Source organism: Drosophila nasuta, chromosome 3 (assembly GCF_023558535.2).
Source record: "Drosophila nasuta strain 15112-1781.00 chromosome 3, ASM2355853v1, whole genome shotgun sequence".
In the NCBI taxonomy this organism is placed as follows: domain Eukaryota; kingdom Metazoa; phylum Arthropoda; class Insecta; order Diptera; family Drosophilidae; genus Drosophila; species Drosophila nasuta.
The window spans coordinates 2,744,686-2,769,250 of NC_083457.1; the positions used below are offsets into that span (position 1 = coordinate 2,744,686).

Below are 24,565 nucleotides of genomic sequence, written 5' to 3' on the forward strand. Positions count from 1 at the left end.
CCCTCTTCCTTTTCGCCTAGAACTCGTAAATATGCAAAGCCATAAAACGCAAGTGTCACACGGATTATTCATGAATGGAGCATGCAAATGAAGCTCCACTCGGACCTAAGGTGTGCATATATATATGTATGTATATGTACGTGTTTGTGGGTGCTGTGGAGTCTTAAGACTGCAAAGCATTAGAAGAAAATGTTGAAACAAGTTGAAAGCTAAAACTTTGCAAATGCACAGAGTTGAAGTTAGCTTTGTGCACAGAAGAGATGATTTTAGTCTTAAGCAATGCAAAATAAATGCATGAAAAGAAATAAATATTAAAAACAATAAGAGAAACACAACAAAAATGAATAAAACTGAATCATTTGTATATAAAGTTAGTTCAGCATTAAGTTTTCATCAGTTTTTATTAGCCAATTTTTTTGCAATGACAATAAATAATATCTAATAACAAGCAACTGCAAAAGTTGTATAGCATTAAGTTTTCTAGTATTTTTTTTTTTACCTTTTTATTTGCAATGACATTAAATTTGGAAAGTGTTTTTTGTGTGGTCTTCGTCGTCTGATTCAATTTCATAAATTAAAACAAGTAAAATGTTTAAAATATGTGTTTTAAATCCTCATCTTTGGAGTTTTGCTGTTAACTTTGCCAACAAAATCTTTGTTGACCCTGGCAACACTGGCCAAATAAGACACGTAATCCACGTCGCTATCGAGCCCCAAAATTTCACTATACAGTGAACTCATCTTTATGCTGTAACGTGCCAAAGCATCTGGCACCTCGCATTCATTCATCTCCGTCTCATCGGTAAACTTGACCAACACCTTGTCGAATTTACTGTCACTTGGTTGAGCCAGCTGACGCTGCAGTGCCAGCAGATCTTCTTTTACCTTATGCAAAGCATCTAGCTTAGAGTGCACTTCTTCCTTGAGTAGCTGGATCACATCTAGACACTGTTTCTCTTGTCCAGCAAGGAACTCTGTTGCCTTCTCGACACTGCCGTTGAAATTCTTCGAATCTGAGACATATTTGCGAGCATCGGTAATTGGCTTTATATCGGGCAGAGCAAGATGAGAGGTTCGATTCTGGTTGGAAATCAATTCCGACATCTCAAGGCTAGATGAAGCCATGCTTTAAATATATAAATATTTGATTTTTAATATTATTCACTGCTTTTATTCAGTTTGTATACAATCGAGTGATAATTTCAGCATTGTATGCCAGCTGAAATTCTCAAAGCCTGTTTGATGTATTAAATAATCAATTCATTTTGAGTTTTATTTTATTACACTTTTCTGGCACACTTTGACATTTAATTTTATAGTATTTATTTACGAGTATATTAAAGTTCAATTTATTTGCTATTTATTTTGATTCACCCAAAAGTATGCTTCACTTTTTTTGCACTTGCTTTCTGTAAGCTACATGGAAAATTTATTGGGAAAATTTCGTAATTCAATTCAAGCAACACGTGCAATTGCATTTTTATGAATTAATTGAAATTCTGATAAATATTCAACAAATAATAACAAAATAGTCCAAAACCATTTTCGATTCAAAGAGTTTTGCATATCGTATACCCTTACAATGCAATTTAAAGGTGCTTACACTTTTTCTAAAAAAAAATTATCAACTCAATTTTCATCAAATTTTATTTGTTTCAATGAAATAGTTTAGGATTTTATATTTGAAAAAAAAAAAACAACATCTATTAAAATTGTATTTTTAGATGAATACTTAAAATTTAAGACAGAAGATAAAACTCAACGTGGCACTCATTATAAACACAACCTAAAGACAAAAGATAAAACAGTGTAAAGTTTTATAATAATATTATATTAAACATCGATTCCAATTGAGATGTGATATATGTGTAAATCCATATTTAGCACAAACTTTAAAAACATTCATTATTTACAACTAAATTAAACTACTAAATATATTCTCTGCAATAGAAAATAAAAATTTTATGTGTTTTCATTTAATGTCAACAAATTGCATCAAATCCCAAAAAAAACACTGAGAAAATAGTAGACAAAAACACAGATCTATCTATGTCAGCTATTATCGATTGCATTCCTTTTTTGCTATTTTTATTCGTGCTACCATTTTCGCATAACTTTCGCAATCGCACTAAAAGTCAATTTATGCAGTTGACTTAATTTGATTTTAGCCTCCGAATCAGGGGAAAGAATTGAATTTTATTTTGTCGCTTCTCTACATGTAGACGAATGTATGTGTGATTAAATACTCTGCAAATAGTGCTCTAAATACAATTTTCATAAAACGGATTATGGTAAATGTTTGACAAATATTCACCGGTTTATTTTGTGCACTCGATGTCATGTGATTTGCGTAACAGATTCACATAATCCCTTTTTATGCAAGGTATACAAAAAAGAAGAACTCTAGGTGATACATTAAAGCTAAATTTGAATATAAATTCTTGTAAATAATTGGAATAATTTCAAATGATTGTAAATTTGATTGTCTTATATGTTTTTTATTTTTAATTTATAATTGATTTAAAGATTTGTATTGTATAATTGGTATTAAATCATTTCTGTAATAGACTCACATAATCATTAAATACAAATGAGAAAATTTAAAAAGAAGCATTATATTCATTATTCAACATAATTTTAATTGATTGTATCATTCATTGTCTTTGATCACATCAAAATTATTTATAAATTTTATTATATTTTCTTTAATTTTAATATAAATTTGCGCCGTAATTAATTGGTTGAACATATTGGGTGGAATTTTCTTGAATTACAGCAATGTATCACTGTAAAAGATATTTAATAGCTATAAAATATAGAATTCATTTGTAAATATTTGACACCATTTAGATTTCTAAAATTGATTGTCTTCAAATTCATAAAATTGAATTCTTACTTACATTATTTCATTTTTAATTTTAATAATAATTTTCAATCGATTTAAATCATCGAAAAATGTAAATGTAAAAGTTGTTGATAGGAATATAAATTTTCTTGATTTACAAGAATATATTGCTGCCGTAATTTTGGCAAAATGTGTGACATATTCCTTTCGAGGACGTAGGATATGCAATGAGCATGTGAGCAAGTCAGCAGCGGAGTCGTACGTGTGGAAATGAAGCTGCCTGTGATTGCCGCATAAATGATTGAAAATGTGGACGGCAGTCGATGGTTGATCGAATGCCTTGCCTTGGCTTGCCACAAAAAACAGCACGGCTGCTGTTGATGCTGCTGCTGCTGCTGCTGCTGCTATCAGCATGCCACATTCCTGGCTTTGCAACGAAAGTTCACATGCAACGACTATTGACAGAGCCTGAGTGCATTATCAGAGAATTGATGGAAAATGCCAAAATATTTAAATCTAATTTTTGTGGCAAAGCGCTAGGCAAACACATGGAATAGAACGGGCGGGGAGGTGTTGGACAGTCTGTCTGCAACTCGATTTTTAGCCAAACAATTTAAATATGCATTCGAGTGCGGCACTGACGCTTATTTTTAGATAGCAGACACAATAGACAGGCGGACAGACAGACAGGCGACAGCCGACAGCCGACAGTCGGACAGACAGAAAGATAGAAGACGGAGCAGACAATGCGATGCACAATAAATCACCAAAAAAGCGCAGCGAGAGTGTCAGTTGAAAAACTAAAATAAATGTAAAAAATAAGAACGAATGAAAGAAAAAAACCGAATTGAGAAAGAGATGCGTATGTAAAAGTGAAAAGCAAAAGCAGACGAAAGCAAAAACCAAATCATTTAATTGAATTATACGCGATAAAATTGCAATTTATTTTGAGCGCCAACGTCGGCAACATCGCCAGCAGCAACAGCGACATCAGCAGCCTGTCAGCAATTGTTGTCGTTGTCCTTTCCACAACGACGACAGCAACAGCCGCGTCGCTGCGAGTGCTGTTTCTGTTGCATATTTGCAGCAAAAGTTGCATGCCAGATTGGGGACAAATGTCCCGTTAAAGCAAAATGCGTATTATTAGCTACAGTCGGATATCTATGCCGAGCATCTCTGTTGCTGCTGCTGTTGCTGTTGCAGTTGCAGTTGCACTTGCAACCATTCCCCAGGCCTGTTCCAATTACAATCGCCAACCAAACTGCATTGTTCTTGTGCATCGAACAATGCCGGAGCGCCTCGCCTGGCATGCAGCATTTCGGTGTGTGTTGCACACACATATCACTATGGTACTCTATGTGCTGCAAGCACCGAGCAATCAACTCATCCACAGCTATTTTACGAGCGACATAACCAAAAAGGCAAACGCAATTCGGGATATTTAATGCGCACGTACATATTTGTATTTAAGTGCTTCGATTAATAACATACTTTATACATTGTTAAATAGAACTTAATTATAGTATAATATAAATTTATTGGGAATGGTTTTAAATAAAAATGTAATTTTACTCAATTTATAATACAAGATTATTTGTATAACAAAAATTAAAACACCACCCATTTTAAAATATACTAAAAATATACCAGTAATATTGTAAAAGTATATATAGTAAGTGTTACAAAATGCAATTTTCAAACCAATCGCAATTTGCTCTCTAAGAAATAGAGTTATTTAACACAAGTTTTTCATTTGACAGAAATCAATTTTTCTGATATATTTATACACGCCAGCCATAGGGTAGAAGGGTGTTATAACTTTGGGACATGTGGCAGGAAATGTATGTAACAGGCAGAAGAAGGCATCTCCGACCCTATAAGGTAACAACAGCCGAGACGATATAACATATCTATGTCCGTCAGTCTGTCTGTCCGTCCGTCTATATGAACACCTAGATCACAGAGTCTATTTTTCGATAGCACTTGTTACATTTGCACGCAAATCAAGTTTGTTTCAAATTTTTGCCACGAAATTTTTGATTCTCGAAAATTTGATTGCGATCAGACAAAAATTGTAAAAGTTATTGAAGAAATACTGTTGTATGAGAAAATTTGCCCACAATGGGGTCTTAGCTGCTTTGCCTGACAGTCTGGTATATATATTTTTCACCCCATGGTATTTTTAGTATTTTTTGTGGTATATTGTTTGTAAATTTTAGGAATAATGCCGCGATGTTTCCCTTTTATTCAAAATGGGTAGCTTTCTTACTTGTTTTTTTACGAAATGGTTTTCAATTGCAGCTGACTTACATATATATAGGATTTATAGATTCGTTCTGGCTACTTTAATAAAATTCCAAACACGTTTGATTGCTGAGATATTCCGAGAATGTACCAATAATATACCACAATAACGGGTAATTAATGCCATAATATAACATTTCTAATTGTTACCCTTTTAAAATATAATTTCTAACATAAGTTTAAGCATTAATTGTTATTTATACTTAAATTCAAAGTTGTTGCTCTACTTCCTACACACCTGAGGGACCTAGACAATTTAGCCACCAAGTCTCTTGCTATAGTGTCTATAAATCTGGACCTGTGGGATCTGGAATATATTTGTTAATATGGGCGAACAGACTCGAAAATTTTTTCCTCCTTCCTTTGGCCAAATGAAATTCCTATCGACAGTCTCTTGGTTTGTTAAAATAAACATCAGCATTAATTCTTTTTAAAAAGCAGAACTAATGTATATTATTTTTAATACACATGCAGTAAAAGTCATTTGTTAACTGCATTTTTTCATTAGCCTACCTCAATTGGAATAGCTAACAACTTTCACTGCATTACGTTTTGGTTTTCTGCTTGAGAAAATCCATTTAAGTAGTGAAACTAAAAATGAAATTTAAATAGCAGCAAACTGCACCTTGGCACATTTTATTCTCAAGCTCACTTTATGTCTATCTCCTTCCATCTCTGTGTGTGTCTCTCTCCTCCTCACTTTCGTCGTCTTTTTCGCTGTCTTTAGGCTTTTCCTCCGCGCTTTGCGCTTTCCCTTTGTTTTCGTTCTTTTACTTTTGCTGTCCACATTGCTGTTTCCGTGTTTCTTGCCGTGTTGCCGCTGTTCCTGTGTTGGCATTTCATTTAGCGCACAACTTCACATTTGCGTTGCCTGCAATTGCCATTTCCGTTTCCTGAAATTTGCCACTCACACACAGCCACAGACAGATAGACACACACACACACAACACACACAGTCAGACACAGCTTTCTGTGTGACAGAGAGAGTGAGGACGTGAGACAGCAGCAATCTGCCAGCCAGCCTTGCACCCATTACATGCCCCACCTCTCTCCCTCCACACCGACATTTTCATTTCCATGCTTGGGCGCTTCGCACGAATCAATTATTCATCATCATCGATTAAGTAAGAGCAGCTACACCTTCCGCCCATCGCTCCTTTCATCGCCATGCCTGCAATCTCCTCGCCTCTTTCTCCTTCTCCTTCTACTTCTACTTCACTGTCTCGTTTTTATTGTTATGATTTTTGCCGCCTGTTATGGCTCTCTTGAAGGACTTTGGCCAGCACAAACAGCAGAAACAATAAGCGCGTTCAGTTCAGTTTTTCCTGTGCATTTTCAACGCGAAATCCTCATTTAATGATACCAACTAAAAGCCGAGATTCATATGCTACGGTCAAGCAACGGTAACTTGACTTTCATTCTTACTTAGAATAGCAAATATTTAATTGTAGCGCTAACGGAAAACTCAAGTCTGAACAAAAATTCAATGTTGAGGAAGATATCAAGTGTTAAATGTTATATATTATTTTTTATATTTAATTTTTCATATTTTTATTTTTAATGCTTATCAAGAAGGTATCAACAGTTAAATGGGACGCAATTTAATTAAATGGTATCTTTAATAAAATTGAATTAAATTTGTTTATACATATAATTTTACAATGAATCGTTTAGAAGATATCAAATATTTAATGTGATGCAATAAAAATGTCACCAATTATTTTATATAGGGTTAAAAGATATAGTATGTTACTTTTATATTATAACAATTACATAAATATAACACAAACATACTTCCATCATATGCAATATATTATAAAATTAATTCAATTTATTTTCAATGCTTAAGACTGCTTCATTCATTTGTACAAAATTGAGTTATTTTATTTTATAGTTTTACAATGATAATTTTTATTATTATTCGTTTTTTTATTCATTTTGTTTTGAACTTTGAAGAAACTTTGAAATATTTTATTTATTTTAAAAAGAATGAATATCAATCAACAATTTTGTTTTCTACTTTCATCTCTTTTGACTGCACTTATACCTTAACTTTATTTCACAAAATGATAATTCCCACTGGTCGAGCTTCACTGTAGTTCTGATGGCCATACATGATGTTGATGGGGATTGCTGCGGCATATGTGCTGCTCATATATCTATACAAAACATTACAATACATCCAGAGCCTCAGGAACTGTCAGACATTTGTGAGAAGGCAGCGGCGAAGATGGAAGGCAAAATGGAAGCAGTGGAGGGGGAGGGGAGCATGGGGCAGGGGCACGAAGAGTCTTTCGTTGGGCTCTGCTTATTTTCGCCATTATCCATTAAATATTTATGAAAATTGCTTTTGCTGCAGTTTTATTCACTTCGTTTGTCGTCCTGAAGTTCTTGCTTTGCATGCGGTCCTCTTCTGTTCTTTTGATTTTATTTTTTTGCCATTCTTATATTTGTCGGGTGAGCTGACAGTGCTGTGCGGAGAATACGACGAGGGCAGTAAAACAATAAAGCTTAAGATTTCAATTTCCTAAGAGCTTAAAGCTGACATTGCCTCTTGTGAGTACGCATGTGTGTTTGTGTGTTCGTGTGTGTGTGTGTGTGTGTGTGTTTGATTCTTGACACACATAAATCCTCGCCAAGACATGTGCCTAGTAGATAATCCAACATTATGAAAAGATATGTTACAATAAATACTCGTATACATGTACCATATTCACATCAATATACTCGTAGCCAGCGATTTTAATGGCAACTCGTTAAGCAGCGCCACACGCCGTTCCTCATATTGATAAATGGGCCAATTGTTGTAAGCACAACCCTCTAACAATAAGCCCCAAATGTCGACTATGCGAAAAATGCAACATACTCGCTGGATGAAGGTGAAAGTTGGAAAGGCAAAGGTTATGGAAAAAATAAACTTTTGGAACTAATGAAGAAATCTAAAGAAAAATAATATTTATGGGCTTACTGTTAAAGGTAAATAATTGTTAATGCAATATCTATTTAGCTATAGTTAAGATACAAAATAAAGTTTCTTAAATAAAAATAAATTAGTCAAGGGTGCCACAGAAATCGCCAGCGGAATTGATTCCGTTGACAGCAATTCCGCTCGAAAATTTTAATGGTGCCACAGAAATCCGAAAATTGTTAAGGTTTTTAGCAATTTTACCAACCATTTTGAACTTGGATGTCCATGGCTGTCACCTAGTCAAATAAAATTACTATAGATTTTCATTAAATGTTTATCGTTTTAAAAGCAATGGTTTTAATTTTTAAATTTAAAAGTTTATTTATTTATTCAATTAACTGATAACTGGCAATTTATAAAACATTCAAAAGTTATCTCGAAATACATAAAAAAGTAGCTAACAACGCACAGTGGGCGATTTGGTCTCGCTAGCGGCATTTAATTTAAATTTTGAAATTTAAAAAAGCGTTGATATTTTTCACTAGTCGACAACAGATGCTTTGATTAGATTTATCAAAGCGTTTTAAAAGCTCTACGATCAACTGATCATCAGCTGTGAACGGTCAAACACACCATATGATTTTGCAAAGAGCTCTAGAAAATTCTTTCTTTTTTCGCGCATTGATTTCGAGTTCCTCGGAAATTTACAATTTTTATTGAATTTGTTAAAAGTTTGGCTTTTTATTATCTTCAAGGTATGTATTACAAAAAAAGCAATGTTTGTGACCGGTCTATAAATGTGTAGCTCATAAAACGTAGTGGTAATTCAGTGTATTAACAACGAGTCCGGATTAGCGTACACCTGTCTTTCGTGGAGTCGAACTTACTTTATTCAAGTGGATTCAGTCTAACTCTTTTATTAGCCGAAAGTGTGAATCAGTGGCGTCCAAAATGTGTAATATTAACTGCTAGTACCTGCTAGCCTTGAAACTATGGTACTTTTTAGGCACAGTGTTAGTACCAAAAAGGGATCTTTTTTTAGTATTTCACTTAGAAGTCATCCCATTTTTTTCCATCATCCCATCATTTTTTAGATAAAGTTTACAAATGAAATTTGTTAATTGAAGTTTAAAAAAAATAAAAGTAAAACAAAATATATTTAACAAAATTTTATTTTTAAATTAAAAAAAAATATATATATATATATATATATATATATATATAAAAAATTTTTTAACTTAAAAAAATCTATGACTTTTCTCTGATCACTGAAAAAAAACCTTTTGAAGACATCTATTTTAGTATAGCAGTTATAAATTAAATGCCGCTAGCGAAACCAAATCGCCCACTGTGCAACGCTTAGACTTATTTACCAATTTTTGGCAACTCTTTTTGGGAGTAATCAAGTGCATTCAAGACGCAACCTGACAGAAGCATAAGTTCCCTCAAACATATTCACAACTTGCACAGTAATTAAAATATTTTTGTAATTAAACTTGTTTTACGTCAAAGCTGTTATATTAATTTAGTTAAATTTAAAACAATAAAAATTTGGTTTGCCGTTTTTTGAAATCTCCCATTAAATCCCGATAAAGAAATGTGCCATCCCTAACTTTTACTTCTAAAATCTAAATCGAAAAGGTGGTAGTACTAAACGTCAGCGGAATGAAAGCTGATTTATAGCGGAATCATTCCCCTCAAAATTTGTCAGCTGAAAGAGCTGTCCTTTTTTTCTCGGTACCTACATTCTATGTATTTGGTATATGTATTTCAAGAATAATAATGTTTATAATGAATAAAATGGTTAGTATTCTATTTTATACCTTGAATTTAGTACTACCAAAATATACCAAATACATCCTGTATATTTATATTTAAAGAATGAGGCCGAGTGTATCTCAGATTCTACTACTCTCGACTGTAGCTTTCTTACTTGTTTTATCTAGCCGGAAAATTGTTAATCTCTATTCAAAAATCTGTTTAGTTTTTGTGGTTAACACAACTACATATTCTTAAACAATGCATTGGATCCAAAACCGTATTACCATCTCTTTATGTTCATCAAAATACTATCCGTATATAATCTCATTTCGCTGTTACTCATTAAAGTTAAGATCCCGAAAAGCAAAATTCGATTTGCGGCTAAAATTGCCTGAATTGTTAACTGAATCCAATTGACTAAATCACGATCCAAAATACAGATATCAATCGTACTGCAAGTGCAGTTTTAATTCTACAATTTATCATTTATGAAAACACGTGGCTTTACTTTGCGCTCCCATTTGAAAAAAAAAACAAGTAAGAAAGCTACAGTCGAGTGTACTCGACTGTGAGATACCCGCTACCCATTTTGAATAAAAGAAACATATTTTGCGGTATTTTCTCAAAATATACCAAATATACTGCAAAAATACTAAAAAAAATACCAAATGGTATATTGGGTTTATCGACATAGTACCGCATTCAAAATATACCATAGACGGCACAATATACCAGATTGTCAGCCAAAGCAACTAAGACCCCTAGTAAGTAGGCGTTTTTGCCCAAACAAAAGTATTTCTTTAATAACTTCGACAAATTTTATCTGATCGCAACCAAATTTTCAGGAATCATAACCACTATAGTAAATATTGTATATACCAAAATTCGCAACTCTTGCTTTAAAATTACGCTTGTTATTCGATTTTTTTGATTTGCGAGGGCGGAAGTGGGCGTAGCAAAAATTTGAAACAAACTTGATCTGCGTGCAAACATAACAAATGCTGTCGAAAAAAAATTATAGCTCTATCTCTTATAGTCTCTGAGATCCAGTGTTTCATACGGACAGACGGACAGACACACAGACGGACAGACGGACATGGCTAGATCGTCTCGGCTGTTGACGCTGATCAAGAATATATATACTTTATAGGGTCGGAGATGCCTCCTTCTACCTGTTACATACATTTCCTGCCGGCACAAAGTTATAATACCCTTCTACCCTATGGGTAGCGGGTATAAAAACGATAGACAAAACAAACAGGCTTGCATGGGCAATGATCGTTGCACAACATGCAGCCATTGCATCAATTATTAATTTTTTTCGAAATAATAACACACTCGAAATAATTCACAATAATGAAAAAAAAAACTATGATATTGTCCTAAAAACGGTTAAAACTTTTTTTGTACGTTTAAAAAAAATAAATGTTTTGTCCTTTTTTCCGCAGTGAAAGGCTCACGGTTATCAGTTAGTTTTTTATAAATTTGGCGATACTATTTCAATGTACGGATTGGGAAATACAATTTTGACGTGATCGATATATCGATAATATAAAGAATTTTTTTAGTTGTTAGTTGCTAGCAAAACGTGACGGAACTGTATTAACCTTTGCAGATCTGCAGAAGATTTAAACATGGAGAATTCCTGTGAACCCCAAAAAAAAAATAACTCACGATCAAGAGTTGGTTGAGGTAAGCTTAGTATAAAAAATGCAAAAGATAAAAGTCGAGAGCTTTGACGTCTTATATTACATTACACATTTACACATTTTCCCCGTGCATTTTTTGCAGGAGTCAGTTCAGCATGATAATGAAGTTGCTAAAGTGTTAGAGCAAGACGGCGGAGGCGAAGTGGAAGCGGATTCAATTCCAAATGTCAGCAGCAACAGCGTCGTCGCTCTTGCTGTTCAGGTTAGCTTCGTGTAGCAGCAAAGATCGAAAGTCGAATATTTTGCTTTTCCTATATATTTTTTTTACAGGAGCCAGTTCACGGCCGCGAATTGGAATCTGATTCCACCATGCCCAATTTCAACTCCGTCAGCGATGACGATGATGCGCAATAGGGCAAAAATATTGGAGAAACACCCCTATATGACGCATAATAATAAAATAGTTTGTACTTCATTTCAAATGTTAATAATTCAATATTTTCAAAAAGGAAGTATATAACAAAAATAAAATATCACCCAAACATGAAATGTTTGCGAAAGACAACAAACGAAGACAGAACCAACCCAAGCAAAGAGATGCAATAAGTAATTTGATACTGGGTGCAATGAAAAAATGTAATTTATTAATACCATTAATTGATTACATAATTCCGTGCACATTATATTAAGCAACTCGTTCTGAAACGATTTGATCTATTTAAACATTTTCCATTGTACTTTTTTCCTCAATTTCCTCTTTATTGATTGGAAAAGCAGCAAACATGCACATATGTATGTACATATGTATGTATTCTCATAATAAAGCGCCAAAAATGTATGCCATAATCAGATGATTGTTATCGTAATCGCACTTTCTCGATAAAAATATCGGAATAATAGCCAAGTTACGACTAAACTTTCAGAATTCTTGCATCATTGAAGATGCTGTTCATCAGATGCATAAAAAAATGTTTAAAGATAATCGCCAAGACGATCAATTAGATAACTTTGTAAAGAAATATGATCGTTGCAGAGCGAGTTGCTTATTTTGATGTAAAACGGAAATAAGTAAAGTTAATTGATGAATAAAAAAAATAATATTTGTAAATATGTACATACAATTTTTTGAATGCCCTCAGTAACGCATAATTTATTAAATTGCTAATTTTGGGTTGATTTATTCTAGTGCATTTGACATTATTTTTCTTCCTGCCTGAGTTCGTTTACCTTTTCAGCCCTAAACTATTCGCGTGATGCAGTTTTGGTGTAAACATTTGCATCACATAACTACATCATTGAAGCAGATGCACTTGGTCTAAATAGATTATGGAATGTTGCCTTCATTGATGCGGTCAGACTGAATAAGCTATGAACAAAGTATTAGAAATTTATGTTCTGAAACAATTGAGCTATGTGAAATTGAAACATTTACAATATTTAAATGTATGTATTTTGAATACAGAAGAATCGTTTAACGAAATGCAGCGTTTCAAATTTACATTTATTTTTAAATGTTGTAAGATAAGCTTATAAAACTACTATGTGTAATAAAAAGAAAATTTGCTATTTAAAATTGCATATATGTACATATTTTAGTTGACACGGCCTGGTTCAACTTTTCTCTCGCATGATGTAGAAACAAATGCCAAAACTACCAAAATCACCATTGATAACTTGGACCCTTTTCAAAAATGTGCTACTCGATAAACACGTAGCTGCACCCTAAATTTCAATTCAAGTAGCGCAACTTCAAGCACGAGACAAGTAATGTTTATGTCCTCGATGGGATCCCATCGTGAGCTAGAGGAGAGATATTAGCTCATTAGTTGCATGTTCATGTACTTAAATCATTTAGGGAGATAGCAAGAGGATCTTAGTTGCTTAGACCCGTTTATATTAATGTGTATATTAAATGATCCTGATCGTTTTTCGAAATATATAAATTAAAAAAAAACTATGATATAGTTCTAAAAACAGTAAAACGTTTCTTCCGGTTTTTTTTGCTTTCTTAGTTGTTTTTGCTAACAAAAAACGTGACAAAACTGTATTTACCTTTATTGATCCACAGAAGAGTTGAAAAATGGGGAGTGAATGTCAGCCGGAAAATATGAAACATCCGATCAAGAGATGGATGAAGTTAGCTTCGTGTAGCAACAAAAGGCAAGAGATTTAACGTCCCAGAATAAATTTTCGTTTTCCCCGCGAAAAAAAAACTATGATATTGTCCTAAAAACGGTTAAAACATTTTTTTGTACGTTTAACTTAAATAAATAAATGTTTTGTCCTTTTTTCCGCCGTGAAAAGCTCACGGTTATCGGTTAGTTTTTTTTAAATTTGGCGATACTATTTCAATGTACGGATTGGGATATACAATTTTGACGTGATCGATATATCGATAACATAAGGAATTTTTTAGTTGTTAGTTGCTAGCAAAACGTGACGGACTTTGCAGATCTGCAGAAGATTTAAACATGGAGAATTCCTGTGAGCCCCAAAAAAAAATAACTCCCGATCAAGAGTTGGTTGAGGTAAGCTTAGTATAAAAAATGCAAAAAATAAAAGTCGAGAGCTTTGACGTCCCATATTACATTACACATTTACACATTTTCCCCGTGCATTTTTTGCAGGAGTCAGTTCAGCATGATAATGAAGTTGCTAAAGTGTTAGAGCAAGACGGCGGAGGCGAATTGGAAGCGGATTCAATTCCAAACGTCACCAGCAACAGCGTCGTCGCCGTTATTGTTCAGGTTAGCTTCGTGTAGCAGCAAAGATCGAAAGTCGAATGTTTTGCTTTTCCTATATGTATATTTTTTTACAGGAGCCAGTTTACGGCCGCGAATTGGAATCTGATTCCGGCATCTCAAGTGGACCGGATTCCAGCATGGAACCACGGTCGCGGCGCGTTCGAATCGTCGGCAGGCTCGAAATTGATAGTGCGGAGAGATATCGTGCCTTGACTCCTCAATCCATAGCTAACGTACTCCATAGCATGCGTCCCGATCAGCGTTTCTTAGCAGAGTATATTATCTGCTCGACGCTCGCCCTTGGCCACGAAAATCGTATATTGACCATCATGCCCAATTTCAACTCCATCAGCGATGACGATGATGCGCAATAGGGCAAAAATATTGGAGAAACACCCCTATATGACGCATAATAATAGTTTGTACTTCATTTCCAATGTTAATAATTCAATATTTTCAAAAAGGATATATATAACAAAAATAAAATATCACCCAAACATTTCAAAACTACAAAGTAAGACAAAACCAACCCAAGAAAAAAAGAGATGCAATAAGTAATTTGATACTGGGTGCAATGAAAAAATGTAATTTATTAATACCATTAATTGATTACATAATTCCGTGCACATTACATTAAGCAACTCGTTCTGAAACGATTTGATCTATTTAAACATTTTCCTGTGTCCATTATATTTTTTTCCTCAATTTTCTCTTTAATGATTGGAAAAGCAGTAAACATACACATATGTATGTATTCTCATAATAAAGCGCCAAAAATGTATGCCATAATCAGATGATTGTTATCGTAATCGCACTTTCTCGATAAAAATATCGGAATAATAGCCAGGTTACGACTAAACTTTCAGAATTCTCGCATCATTGAAGATGCTGTTCATCCTGTTTAGACTGATTTGCATCCACTTAGTAGAACCTTCCGCCGCATCATTTCATCATCATGATCATGCGGCAATGATTCTGAAAATATGACCTATTTTGGTTAATATTTTGGTAATTTTATTTAAAATTGATTAAAAATAAAATACCCAAGTCGAAAAAATGAAAGAAAACAGAGACATAGCGCAACTTCAAGCACGAGACAAGTAATATTTATGTCCTCGATGGGATCCCATCGTGAGCTAGAGGAGAGATATTAGTTCATTAGTTGCATGTTCATGTACTTAAATCATTTAGGGAGATAGCAAGAGGGTCTTAGTTTCTTAGACCCACAGTCTGGTATGTTTAGTAATCTATGTATATTGTATTATGTATTATATGTATTATATTAATGTACTATGTATTATATTAATGTGTATATTAATTGATCCTGATCGTTATTCGAAATATATAAATTAAAAAAAAAATTATGATATTGTCCTAAAAACTGTTAAACGCTTCTACTGTTTTTTTTAACGCCTATCGTTATTTTTTTTTTGTATGGCAATACTGCTTCAAAGTATGGATTGCTAAATACATGATTTATCGATAACGTAAGGGCTTTCTTAGTTGTTATTGCTAACAAAAAACGTGACAAAACTGTATTTACCTTTATTGATCCGCAGAAGAGTTGAAAAATGGAGAATGAATGTCAGCCGGAAAATATGAAAACTTCCGATCAAGAGATGGATGAGGTTAGCTTCGTGTAGCAACAAAAGACAAGAATAAATTTTCGTTATCCCCGCGTTTTTTTTTTTTGCAGGAGTCAGTTCAGCATAACGTGGAAGCTACTAAAGTGTTAGAGCAAAACGGCGGCGGCGAAGTGAAAGCGGATTCTAGCAGTAAATCGGAGTCGCAGCGCATCTTAAGTGGCGGGACATCGATGTCAATGTCAATTCGAAACTTCGGCGGCAGCAGCAGCAGCGTCGATCATGCGGACATAGAATGTGGCTTGACTGCTCAATACATAGCTGACGGACTCTGTAGTATGCGTCGTGACCAGCGTGTCTTAGCCATGTTCATGATCAACATTATCATGAATCGTCTGATACACCGGCAGCACCGGCAGGGGCAATGGTGATGCGAAATAGGGCAAAAATATTGTAAAATCGCACTTGTATGACAAATATACATAAATAAAAGTGTTGTATTTGATTTTAAATGTTAATAATTCCGCATTTTAAGAAAGTTTACAACAAAAATAAAAAAACATCACCCAAACGTGAAATGTTTGCAGAAGACTTCAAACTGAGACAGAACCAAACCAAGCAAAAAGGAACAACAGTGGGTGCAATGAATTACCATGGAATTACCCATATATTATGTTTTAGTTGACACGGTCCTGGTTCAACTTTTCTCTCGCATGATGTAGAAACAAATGCCAAAACTACCAAAATCACCATTGATAACTTGGACCCTTTTCAAAAATGTGCTACTCGATAAACACGTAGCTGCACCCTAAATTTCAATTGAAGTAGCGCAACCTCAAGCACGAGACAAGTAATGTTTATGTCCTCGATGGGATCCCATCGTGGGCTAGAGGAGAGATATGAGGCGGGTGAAGGAGCTTTGCTCATTAGTTGCATGTTCATGTACTTAAATCATTTAGAGAGATAGCAGCAAGTACCGCCCACTATACTCTACTGTGGCAGAGAAGGGGGCGTGTCTGTTCGCACACTTCATATATTTACAATATAAATTTGTTGAGTTTTTCGTTTTTTTTTTTTTGCCTTTATTTTGGAAATTGCGCATCATAAATTCTTGGGAGGATTTCGTTAGCGCCCGTCTTCCTTATTCTCTTTTTTTTTTGCTGTACATTTTGAGTAACGGTACTTAATAAACTCGCATCATTTTCCCATTTGGCGCTCGCACTTCATTTCTTTACTTCCTGAGCCCCCGCTCCACACTGCACACTCTCACCTGGTATTCCTGTTGTTGCCCCAAATTACCTGTCATTTCGAAATTATGATACCAGGACCCGTTGGCTCTGGCGTTGACGTTGCTTTCCGGCGTGCTTCCTCTCCCGGGAATTTTTTTATGTTTCATGTGGCTGTCAGATAGAACGAGAGACTGGTCTGGGCGAAGATGGCCAAGAGGGTGGGAGAGGGGGTGATGGGAGCCTAACCTAATTTTATTTGCTTGCCGCGAAAAATGTGGGGCCCACATATAACTCAAACTAATACACAGCGGTTGTATCGTAAAACCTTATGCGCATCTTTCGATTGTAATCTGTAAGCATAATGCCTTAATAACCGTTACGCCGGGTAGTTTCCCCGCCTCCCTGTGCTCCTCCTCCATTTCTGCACCAGTCAGCCGCTGTCAGTCAGCGAGTCAGTCATTCAGTTAGTGAGAGAGGGCCTAAAACATACTTGTACTTATTGCATTTGATATAACATGACAGCTTGATGACATTCCCGTTTCCCTTTCCACGTTCCCCCCGTTCAAGTGGACATTTTCAGTAGGTGCCAAAAGCACAAGCCCAAAAACATCTCAATGCCATCCAATGTGCTATATATATATATATGTATGCTACACTTTCCTTCCAAAGCTGACAGTGCAAAGAGAGCAACTGGAGGGTGAAATGACAAGCCTCTAAAGATCTTAAGCTGGCATATTGAAAACTTTCGACTTTGATTGCTTTGATTAGGCTCAACTCGCCCGAGTCACAGACACAAGACAGCAGTCACAAAATGGACTTCTGAAACTTTCTTTTGCACTTAACGAATCCTCGAAACAACTAAATTAAAAAAAAACGAATGTGGGTAAAACTAACATAAGACGAAAAGGTCGATACTTGTCTTGTTTTGTTAAATCCAAAATATAACAATTTCCTAATCTTAATTTAATTCCAAATATTCTACCTTTTAATAACATTTCATTTTAAAAGTATTCACATATTATTAGTATATTTAGTGATAGTTGCATTCATCAATATAAATAAATATATTAAGTCTAAATTTTAATTTCTCGCATACAAACAAACTGTAACCAAACTTATGCACTTAAAAAAAAAACTCTTACGTTTACGTTTTTTAAACTCAATCAATTGTTGATCACAGTTGGAATTGATATTTTACAAACAACAACAACATTGATTTAACTCTTCTTCGGCATCAGGTAAGTTTCGACTAGCTTCAGGGAAGGCAATCCACGCCCCAAACGCTTTAGTATCAGAATGCCAACGAAAAACATGAGGGAGCATTTGCAAAATTGCTCAAAGGCCGAATCCCTCTTAACGAGATGAAACCAGACCTTGGGATGCTGACGGTACCAAGGAAGCATTTTACTTGTTGATTGTCGAACGTAATAGAATATCTGCAAAATAGGAAAATCAGCTTAAAACGAAAGAAGTTACGGCTACGAAATTACTTACCAATATATAATTCTGTAATTTAGAATATTGATCAAATTTAGAATGACTACTTAGCTATTTATTTCTAAGGTATTTTGAAGACTTTGTCTTTGTCTCGTCGTACGTATTCCCAACAGGGAAGCCTCAAAGAAATAGACTGAAACTTTAATAATAACCAAGTTTTAGTTTTGCAAAGTGCTGCTGATGCAAATTGCAAATTCGTATTTATTTAAGTTTTAAAGGCAGTCACGGCAATAGGGGAATTTTGTTTCAAAGAGCGTTAAAAAAGCCGTTGCAAATTAAAGAAATGTGTGATTTGACAATACTGCAGTATTCTTTGTTTTATCCCAGTTATTATTAAATTATTTAATCACACCTTATCCAACTGACTATTTAAATAAAAATAAATGATACGGCAAATTTATTAATTAAAATTATGTGTTTGCTGCACAATATCATAATTGATAACGAAAAATGACCGATTATATTTACACATTTGATGTTGATGAAGATATTTGCGAAGCAAATAGCATTAGTAAATCAAAAAACAACAACAGTTCAGAAAAGCGAGAAAAACAAATTTATAAATTTTAGTAGATTCCTTTAACCATATTCCATTACATTACTTTAGCTTACTTTCACTTACATAATTCCATTAAAAATTAATTATTATGTATTCATCAAATAAAATACTTGAATTTTGTTAAACTTAAGTTACTTAAGTCTTTATTTAATTAATCGTAATTTAAATACATTTTTTAATTCAAAAGTATTATATTTTGCGCATTTACTTACTGAACAAATGTACATATGGAAATGTAGAAAACTGAACGCACTTTTTGCAATTACAGTTAACACATTATTTATAAATCATTTTAAGTGAATATATATTTAACAAAGGCAAAAACGAAATGCATTCTATGTTGACAAACTGCGCCAAAACAACTCAAAGTAGTTGCTGTGCAGAAGGAATTCCACGGCGAAAGAAATTCCAAAATTGTTAGTTTTCAAACTACTTTGCTCTTGGACAATTATAAATACAAATTTGCAGCGTACCTTGGTACGTGTTACGAGCATGACTTGACTGTACTTTTGTTATTATTATATTAATATTTGTACCTATTCGATAAGTTGATTGTAGCTATTCTGTTAAAATACTGTTTGTTTTTTATCCCACAAGGATGTTTTTTGCACAATTTCTCTTATTTGTCCACAATTCAATAAGCATCTTTACCTGCTGGCGGCCCTAAAAGCTGAAGAGGTCGTGCAGTCCAGAGCTTTGCTTTAACAATTTGACTTGTGACGTGGCAATTTTGCAGTATTGTGATTTCTTTGCACAGACATTTCAGCATGCGGAGGATATAATTGTGATCAAGGGCGACACCGAAGTCCAAGCCGAAGATACCTACTTGTATACATATATGATTCCAAAGTGGAGTCGTTGAAGGGGGCGATACCGATATATCGATATCGATACCGACTGTGAGCAATTGACGCTACTCGAGAACAGCAAAAGGCGACGCCAGATGATTGACCACAATGAACAACAATATATGATGGTGGTAATCCGCAGCAGCATCGTCGAATGTTATTTAATTGGCTAACAGATGTCTGTCCATTTCCTCAACATGCGTTCCGAAAAAAATTTCCGCATGTTGATTGTTGAATGCAATGAAATATCTGAGAAATATGATAAGCGTTAAGCTTAAAGCAAAAAGTATATTTTTTTTTTTATTACACTTATTTATTCGATCTACTCTTCGACTGAGACCCAATAAGGTTAAACTTTATTATTATGAAATTACTTACCAATATAATGCGTAATGACCGACTATCTTATCGATTATTCACTCCAGTAATCGATATTTCGATGTATAATATCATTAAACTTGAACCTAGTTCGATTGCGCAATTTTGTTATGTAGTCTTAGACTTTTTTTAAAGTCATAGGACTACTTATTCCACTGTTGAAGGTAGTTACCAAACTCTTTTATCCTTTCATAACTTGAATTTCCGAGTTTTTTTTTATTATATCGTTCATATTTAAGAATGACACAATGAGAACTTAGACGCAACTAAAACACACGAAAAATGTTTGATTAACTTTTATTCTTAGATATGAAATCAACAAATTCAATTACAATAACTGCAAATTATCTGTTTAAGAAAAATTTAAGCTCAAAACAAAATTTCAAGAAAATAAAATTTTGTGTAAATTTTTTTTACAGCAAGTCACAAAATTATAATAAGCTTTTATTTTAAATGCGTATAATACAAATTAAAAACAAGAAGTTGTCAGTTATGTTTAATGTTTTTATTATAAACACTACAAATTATTATTATTTTTTTTTATTATTATTATATATGTAACAATTTATAATATTAAAATAGAAAAATAACATTTATTTATCCTTCTTTTCAATAGAAATTGAAATATAATAGTTAAGAGTTGTTTTTATAAAAGTGGCGTATTCTTAATAGAGCAGATAATTTCGATGGTCTATTAGTTTCTTATACATAAATGAAAGTCATTGTAATTAATAGATGTTTAAAAAAAGTATTGCAAGTTTTAAATACATACATTGTATTAAAGAAATTCCGCAACTCAAATGCATTTTATACATTGCAAGCAATTTTTCATTGTCAGTCATTTAGAATATCGTACAAAAGAATTTCAATTTCTAAAGAAACCAAGCGAATCGTTGATCTCTAGCCAAGCATGGGGAACAAATGTACGAGAACCCCGAGAGACAAACGTCGAGCGTTTGATAGACTGTGGACAGTGTTGAGTTGAAATGTTCAACACAACTTGTTAATTAGCAAAAATGTTTATTATTATCGAAAGCTACAGCTAAAGCTAATACAATAAAAGCATTTTATTTTAAATTCTATAAATATAATTTTCTATACTAAATTGGACTATTTCACGGAGCTGTTGAAGTTCTTCTCATTACTTAAGCACTGATTGCAGATTGTGCAGAAGATTTGCTGTAAAGATATTGCAATTTTATTTATTTATATTGACACTCATATTGTTTGAATCTCTTACAGGAATGGAGGAACGCGAGATGCAACTGCCGCCTTGCGAGGAGCCGGTACATTCGAAATGTCTTAGCCAGGACTTGATGACATTCGTGGGTGGCACCTGATAAATGCTAAAGTGTTTCTTAAACATTCTTTGGGCACTGCTCATGGAATCGTTATTTCTATAATAGGCGCGTATTATAAACGCTCGATGCACACCCGTCCACTGATCCATTGCGACTGAATGCAGAAAAGAATCCCAAAAAAAACCCAATATATAAAAAAGATACATTGAAATGACAGGCACAGGGGTATTTCCGGTGCATGAGTGACATAAAAAAAGTCGTGAAATATGAATTATACAAAAATTTAATTGGTCATCTGCAGCGTCATATGCGTTTTCTAAATATAACATACATAGATTCTCGGCGAACGTGGCGTATGAGCAATGCGATATATTCGTATGTATGAAATGTGAATTCTCAAAAATTGTAAATTGTAAATCGCAAATTGTCTTTTCGCCAACACGCTCTCTCAGCCATCAATCAGTTGAAGAAAGTCATCATCATTACGCTTCATTCAGCACAAGCAACGCTAATACAGCCATCATCAAAATGGGCGTGGCGTGTCGAGGTGTGGGCGACGAAATGGGCAGCGAATGGGGGCGATGAGTGGAAACGTTTGCGCGGCACTAAATCTCCAACTTGAACTCATTTAAAGTTTTCCAACAAGCTAAATCCGCATTGGCATTTGGCCATCATGTTAGTAGTTGGCTATCGTCAAAGTCCTTAAACGCTTTTCCTGCTATCATTCCGTATACACTCCACTAAGGCTTCAACAACTGATTGATTGATGGCACTGTCCTATTGAAATTGAGTAGCAATATAAATTTTTGGGTCTACAGACTGGCCTTCAATGAAGATTTAAAGTCCTCAACTTTATCGAATATCTAAAGTAATTTTTTTTAAATTCAACTTTTAATTGAAAATAAATACTATGGGAAAATAAGTAATATTCCAAATATTGTTTGTTTTATTACAATGTTAATACACAAATATAATTAAGTTTATAAGAAATTAGTTTCCTGAGTATAAGATAGAAAATATTTAATATTTTTTTTATTATTAGATTATTAAGAAATGCCAACACATAATTTCACATTTATTATTTGGCAACATGAAAATTCTGAACATATTTCAAATATTTTGAGTTTTTGTGTAAAGTGATGTAAATAATATTATAATTTTTGTAAATGTTTTGTTCTAATTATTTTGTTTTGCAATAAATTACAAACATGTACTTAAGCATATATTTTCTGTCTTTAAGAATTTTCCAATTATTTTAAATATTAAATTAATTTTATTTTAAAATTATTGAAATGAAAACAATATGAAAGGCTCTCATTACTTATTATTTTGATGCATATTATTTGGTTCTGTGATATAATAGATACAATATACTGAGGCTGTTTTTAAAAATGATGTCAACAAAATTGAGTTAAACAAAAATTAAATAAATTTGATTGCAAGATAATTAAAATAAAAACAGCAAAAACGCTCATTTCCTTTTTTTAAATTTTTTGTTTTATTTATTTAGTTCTTCAATTAATAAATGATACATTTCTACAAAATTCAGGATGTCTTCAAAAATTCATCAAATTTGTCAAATATTTTTGATATGTTAAGCAAAAATTAAATAAAATGCATTGTAATATATTTGAAATAAAATCAATGAAAAAAAATCTTAAATTTCTATTTGTAATTTAAATATCCAATTTCAATGAGTTCCATGAAATACTTCTGGAAATCGTTGCATAGAACAGCGGCTATTCGTATTGCCGGTTCACTGATGACTTTAGTTTCACTTTCCTCTATTTTGTCTTGTTGATTCGCCATTTTGCTGGGCCATCAAGCACGTAACTGCAATACAATGCACGGCCAGCGTGTAGATACATGCGACCAGATACAATTATGTAGTCTCTGTTGTTGCATGTGTACACTATCCTCGTATTTGTATTGTTTTTATTGTATTTTCTTTTTACTATTGCTGCTGCTGCCACTGCTGATGTTGTTATTGTTATTGTTGAAGCTGCAAGTTAGCAAATGCTGCTGTCGTTTTGGCGTTTATACAGTTAGCCAGTCAGACAAGCAGACAGACAGCTCGTCCCGTCCGTCCAGGCAGCCCGAGCTATCCATCCATCCATCCATCCGTCCACTACACGTCCGACCAGGCAGGCGCTCTTCTCTAAATGTAGTTGTGTGTGTGTGTCTGTGTCTATCTATGTGTGCGAGTGTGTGTGTGTTTGTGTTTGTCCAAGGGCTTCGTTTCTTTATTTTTTCTGCTTTTTTTTTTGCTGTGTCTGCTTGTCATTTTGACACCTTCATTTGCTCCGGACATTCAGCCAGAGCCAGCATCAGGAACGAGCCCCGAGTCAGGCCCGTGATTCTGTTGCTCTGTTAACTTTTTTACGTATCGCTGTCAGTGTTGTTGGCTTACTGTGTGTGTGTATGTGTGTGTGTGCGAGGGTGTGTGTATTTCAGTACATTTGGGAGTTGAATTTTTGGTGAAATTTCTTTTCTGAATTTTTCTATTCGTTAGTTTTTCAAGTTTTGTTGCGCTACATCGCAATGGTTGTAATCTTCGATTTATTTTTCAATTTCTGTAAAATTGATTAAATATTTAAATTGATAGAAAATTATCAATTATCAAAGACAAATTTTTCTGCTTACTGTCATATTTTTCCACATTACTATTTTTGCTGCATTTTTTAGAGCACTCAAAACACAAACACGTCTTTTATTTTTATAATAACTTCATAAATTGTATTTATTTAAATTATGTATAAACGAAAAAGAGATGGAAAGAAATAAGAGAGCTTAAAAAAATTCATGCTTTTACAATTCCTCTTTCTTTTACAGTGACGCTTAATATTCAATCGATATTTCGATCAATTTTTTTTTAGTGTTGGTAAACATAAAATATAGGTATAATTGTGATATTTTACAGACTCTAGCGATGTTATTTTCCTTTTAACATTTTGATTTA

At 33.7% G+C, this 24,565-nt stretch overlaps 4 protein-coding genes and 3 long non-coding RNA genes across 7 annotated transcripts; 3 read left to right on the forward strand and 4 right to left on the reverse strand.

The window, feature by feature from the left end:
* Positions 1-490: 490 nt before the first annotated feature.
* LOC132790696 (uncharacterized) lies at positions 491-1,233 on the reverse strand. Its single transcript, XM_060799333.1, has one exon. The coding sequence runs from the start codon at positions 1,123-1,125 to the stop codon at positions 607-609; it is 519 nt and encodes a 172-aa protein (XP_060655316.1). The 5' UTR covers positions 1,126-1,233; the 3' UTR covers positions 491-606.
* Positions 1,234-11,384: 10,151 nt separating this feature from the next.
* Positions 11,385-11,838, forward strand: LOC132793446 (uncharacterized). Its single transcript, XR_009633122.1, has 3 exons — positions 11,385-11,510; positions 11,610-11,729; positions 11,798-11,838. It is a non-coding gene; the product is annotated as an uncharacterized LOC132793446 (long non-coding RNA).
* Positions 11,839-13,884: 2,046 nt separating this feature from the next.
* LOC132792030 (uncharacterized) lies at positions 13,885-14,632 on the forward strand. The gene is made up of 3 exons (XM_060801230.1): positions 13,885-13,995; positions 14,095-14,214; positions 14,286-14,632. The coding sequence occupies exons 1-3, from the start codon at positions 13,939-13,941 to the stop codon at positions 14,583-14,585; spliced, it is 477 nt and encodes a 158-aa protein (XP_060657213.1). The 5' UTR covers positions 13,885-13,938; the 3' UTR covers positions 14,586-14,632.
* A 1,065-nt stretch (positions 14,633-15,697) lies between these two features.
* LOC132791938 (uncharacterized) lies at positions 15,698-16,306 on the forward strand. Its single transcript, XM_060801072.1, has 2 exons — positions 15,698-15,839; positions 15,908-16,306. The coding sequence occupies exons 1-2, from the start codon at positions 15,783-15,785 to the stop codon at positions 16,223-16,225; spliced, it is 375 nt and encodes a 124-aa protein (XP_060657055.1). The 5' UTR covers positions 15,698-15,782; the 3' UTR covers positions 16,226-16,306.
* Positions 16,307-18,166: 1,860 nt separating this feature from the next.
* On the reverse strand, positions 18,167-18,643 carry LOC132792418 (uncharacterized). Its single transcript, XR_009633001.1, has 2 exons — positions 18,518-18,643; positions 18,167-18,459 (listed from the first exon to the last, which is right to left on the reverse strand). It is a non-coding gene; the product is annotated as an uncharacterized LOC132792418 (long non-coding RNA).
* Positions 18,644-21,346: 2,703 nt separating this feature from the next.
* Positions 21,347-21,755, reverse strand: LOC132793050 (uncharacterized). The gene is made up of 2 exons (XM_060802646.1): positions 21,546-21,755; positions 21,347-21,484 (listed from the first exon to the last, which is right to left on the reverse strand). The coding sequence occupies exons 1-2, from the start codon at positions 21,753-21,755 to the stop codon at positions 21,416-21,418; spliced, it is 279 nt and encodes a 92-aa protein (XP_060658629.1). The 3' UTR covers positions 21,347-21,415.
* A 2,058-nt stretch (positions 21,756-23,813) lies between these two features.
* On the reverse strand, positions 23,814-24,398 carry LOC132790410 (uncharacterized). Its single transcript, XR_009632795.1, has 2 exons — positions 24,250-24,398; positions 23,814-24,179 (listed from the first exon to the last, which is right to left on the reverse strand). It is a non-coding gene; the product is annotated as an uncharacterized LOC132790410 (long non-coding RNA).
* Between the last annotated feature and the right edge of the window lie 167 nt (positions 24,399-24,565).

Coding starts and splice junctions, on each gene's coding strand:
- LOC132790696 (XM_060799333.1), bottom strand. CDS start 1,125: ATGGCTTCATCTAGCCTTGAGATGTCGGAATTGATTTCCAACCAGAAT.
- LOC132791938 (XM_060801072.1), top strand. CDS start 15,783: ATGGAGAATGAATGTCAGCCGGAAAATATGAAAACTTCCGATCAAGAG. Junction 15,840..15,907: donor CCGATCAAGAGATGGATGAG/GTTAGCTTCGTG, acceptor TTTTTTTTGCAG/GAGTCAGTTCAGCATAACGT.
- LOC132793050 (XM_060802646.1), bottom strand. CDS start 21,755: ATGGATCAGTGGACGGGTGTGCATCGAGCGTTTATAATACGCGCCTAT. Junction 21,485..21,545: donor TCTCGCGTTCCTCCATTCCT/GTAAGAGATTCA, acceptor ATATCTTTACAG/CAAATCTTCTGCACAATCTG.
- LOC132792030 (XM_060801230.1), top strand. CDS start 13,939: ATGGAGAATTCCTGTGAGCCCCAAAAAAAAATAACTCCCGATCAAGAG. Junction 13,996..14,094: donor CCGATCAAGAGTTGGTTGAG/GTAAGCTTAGTA, acceptor CATTTTTTGCAG/GAGTCAGTTCAGCATGATAA. Junction 14,215..14,285: donor TCGTCGCCGTTATTGTTCAG/GTTAGCTTCGTG, acceptor ATTTTTTTACAG/GAGCCAGTTTACGGCCGCGA.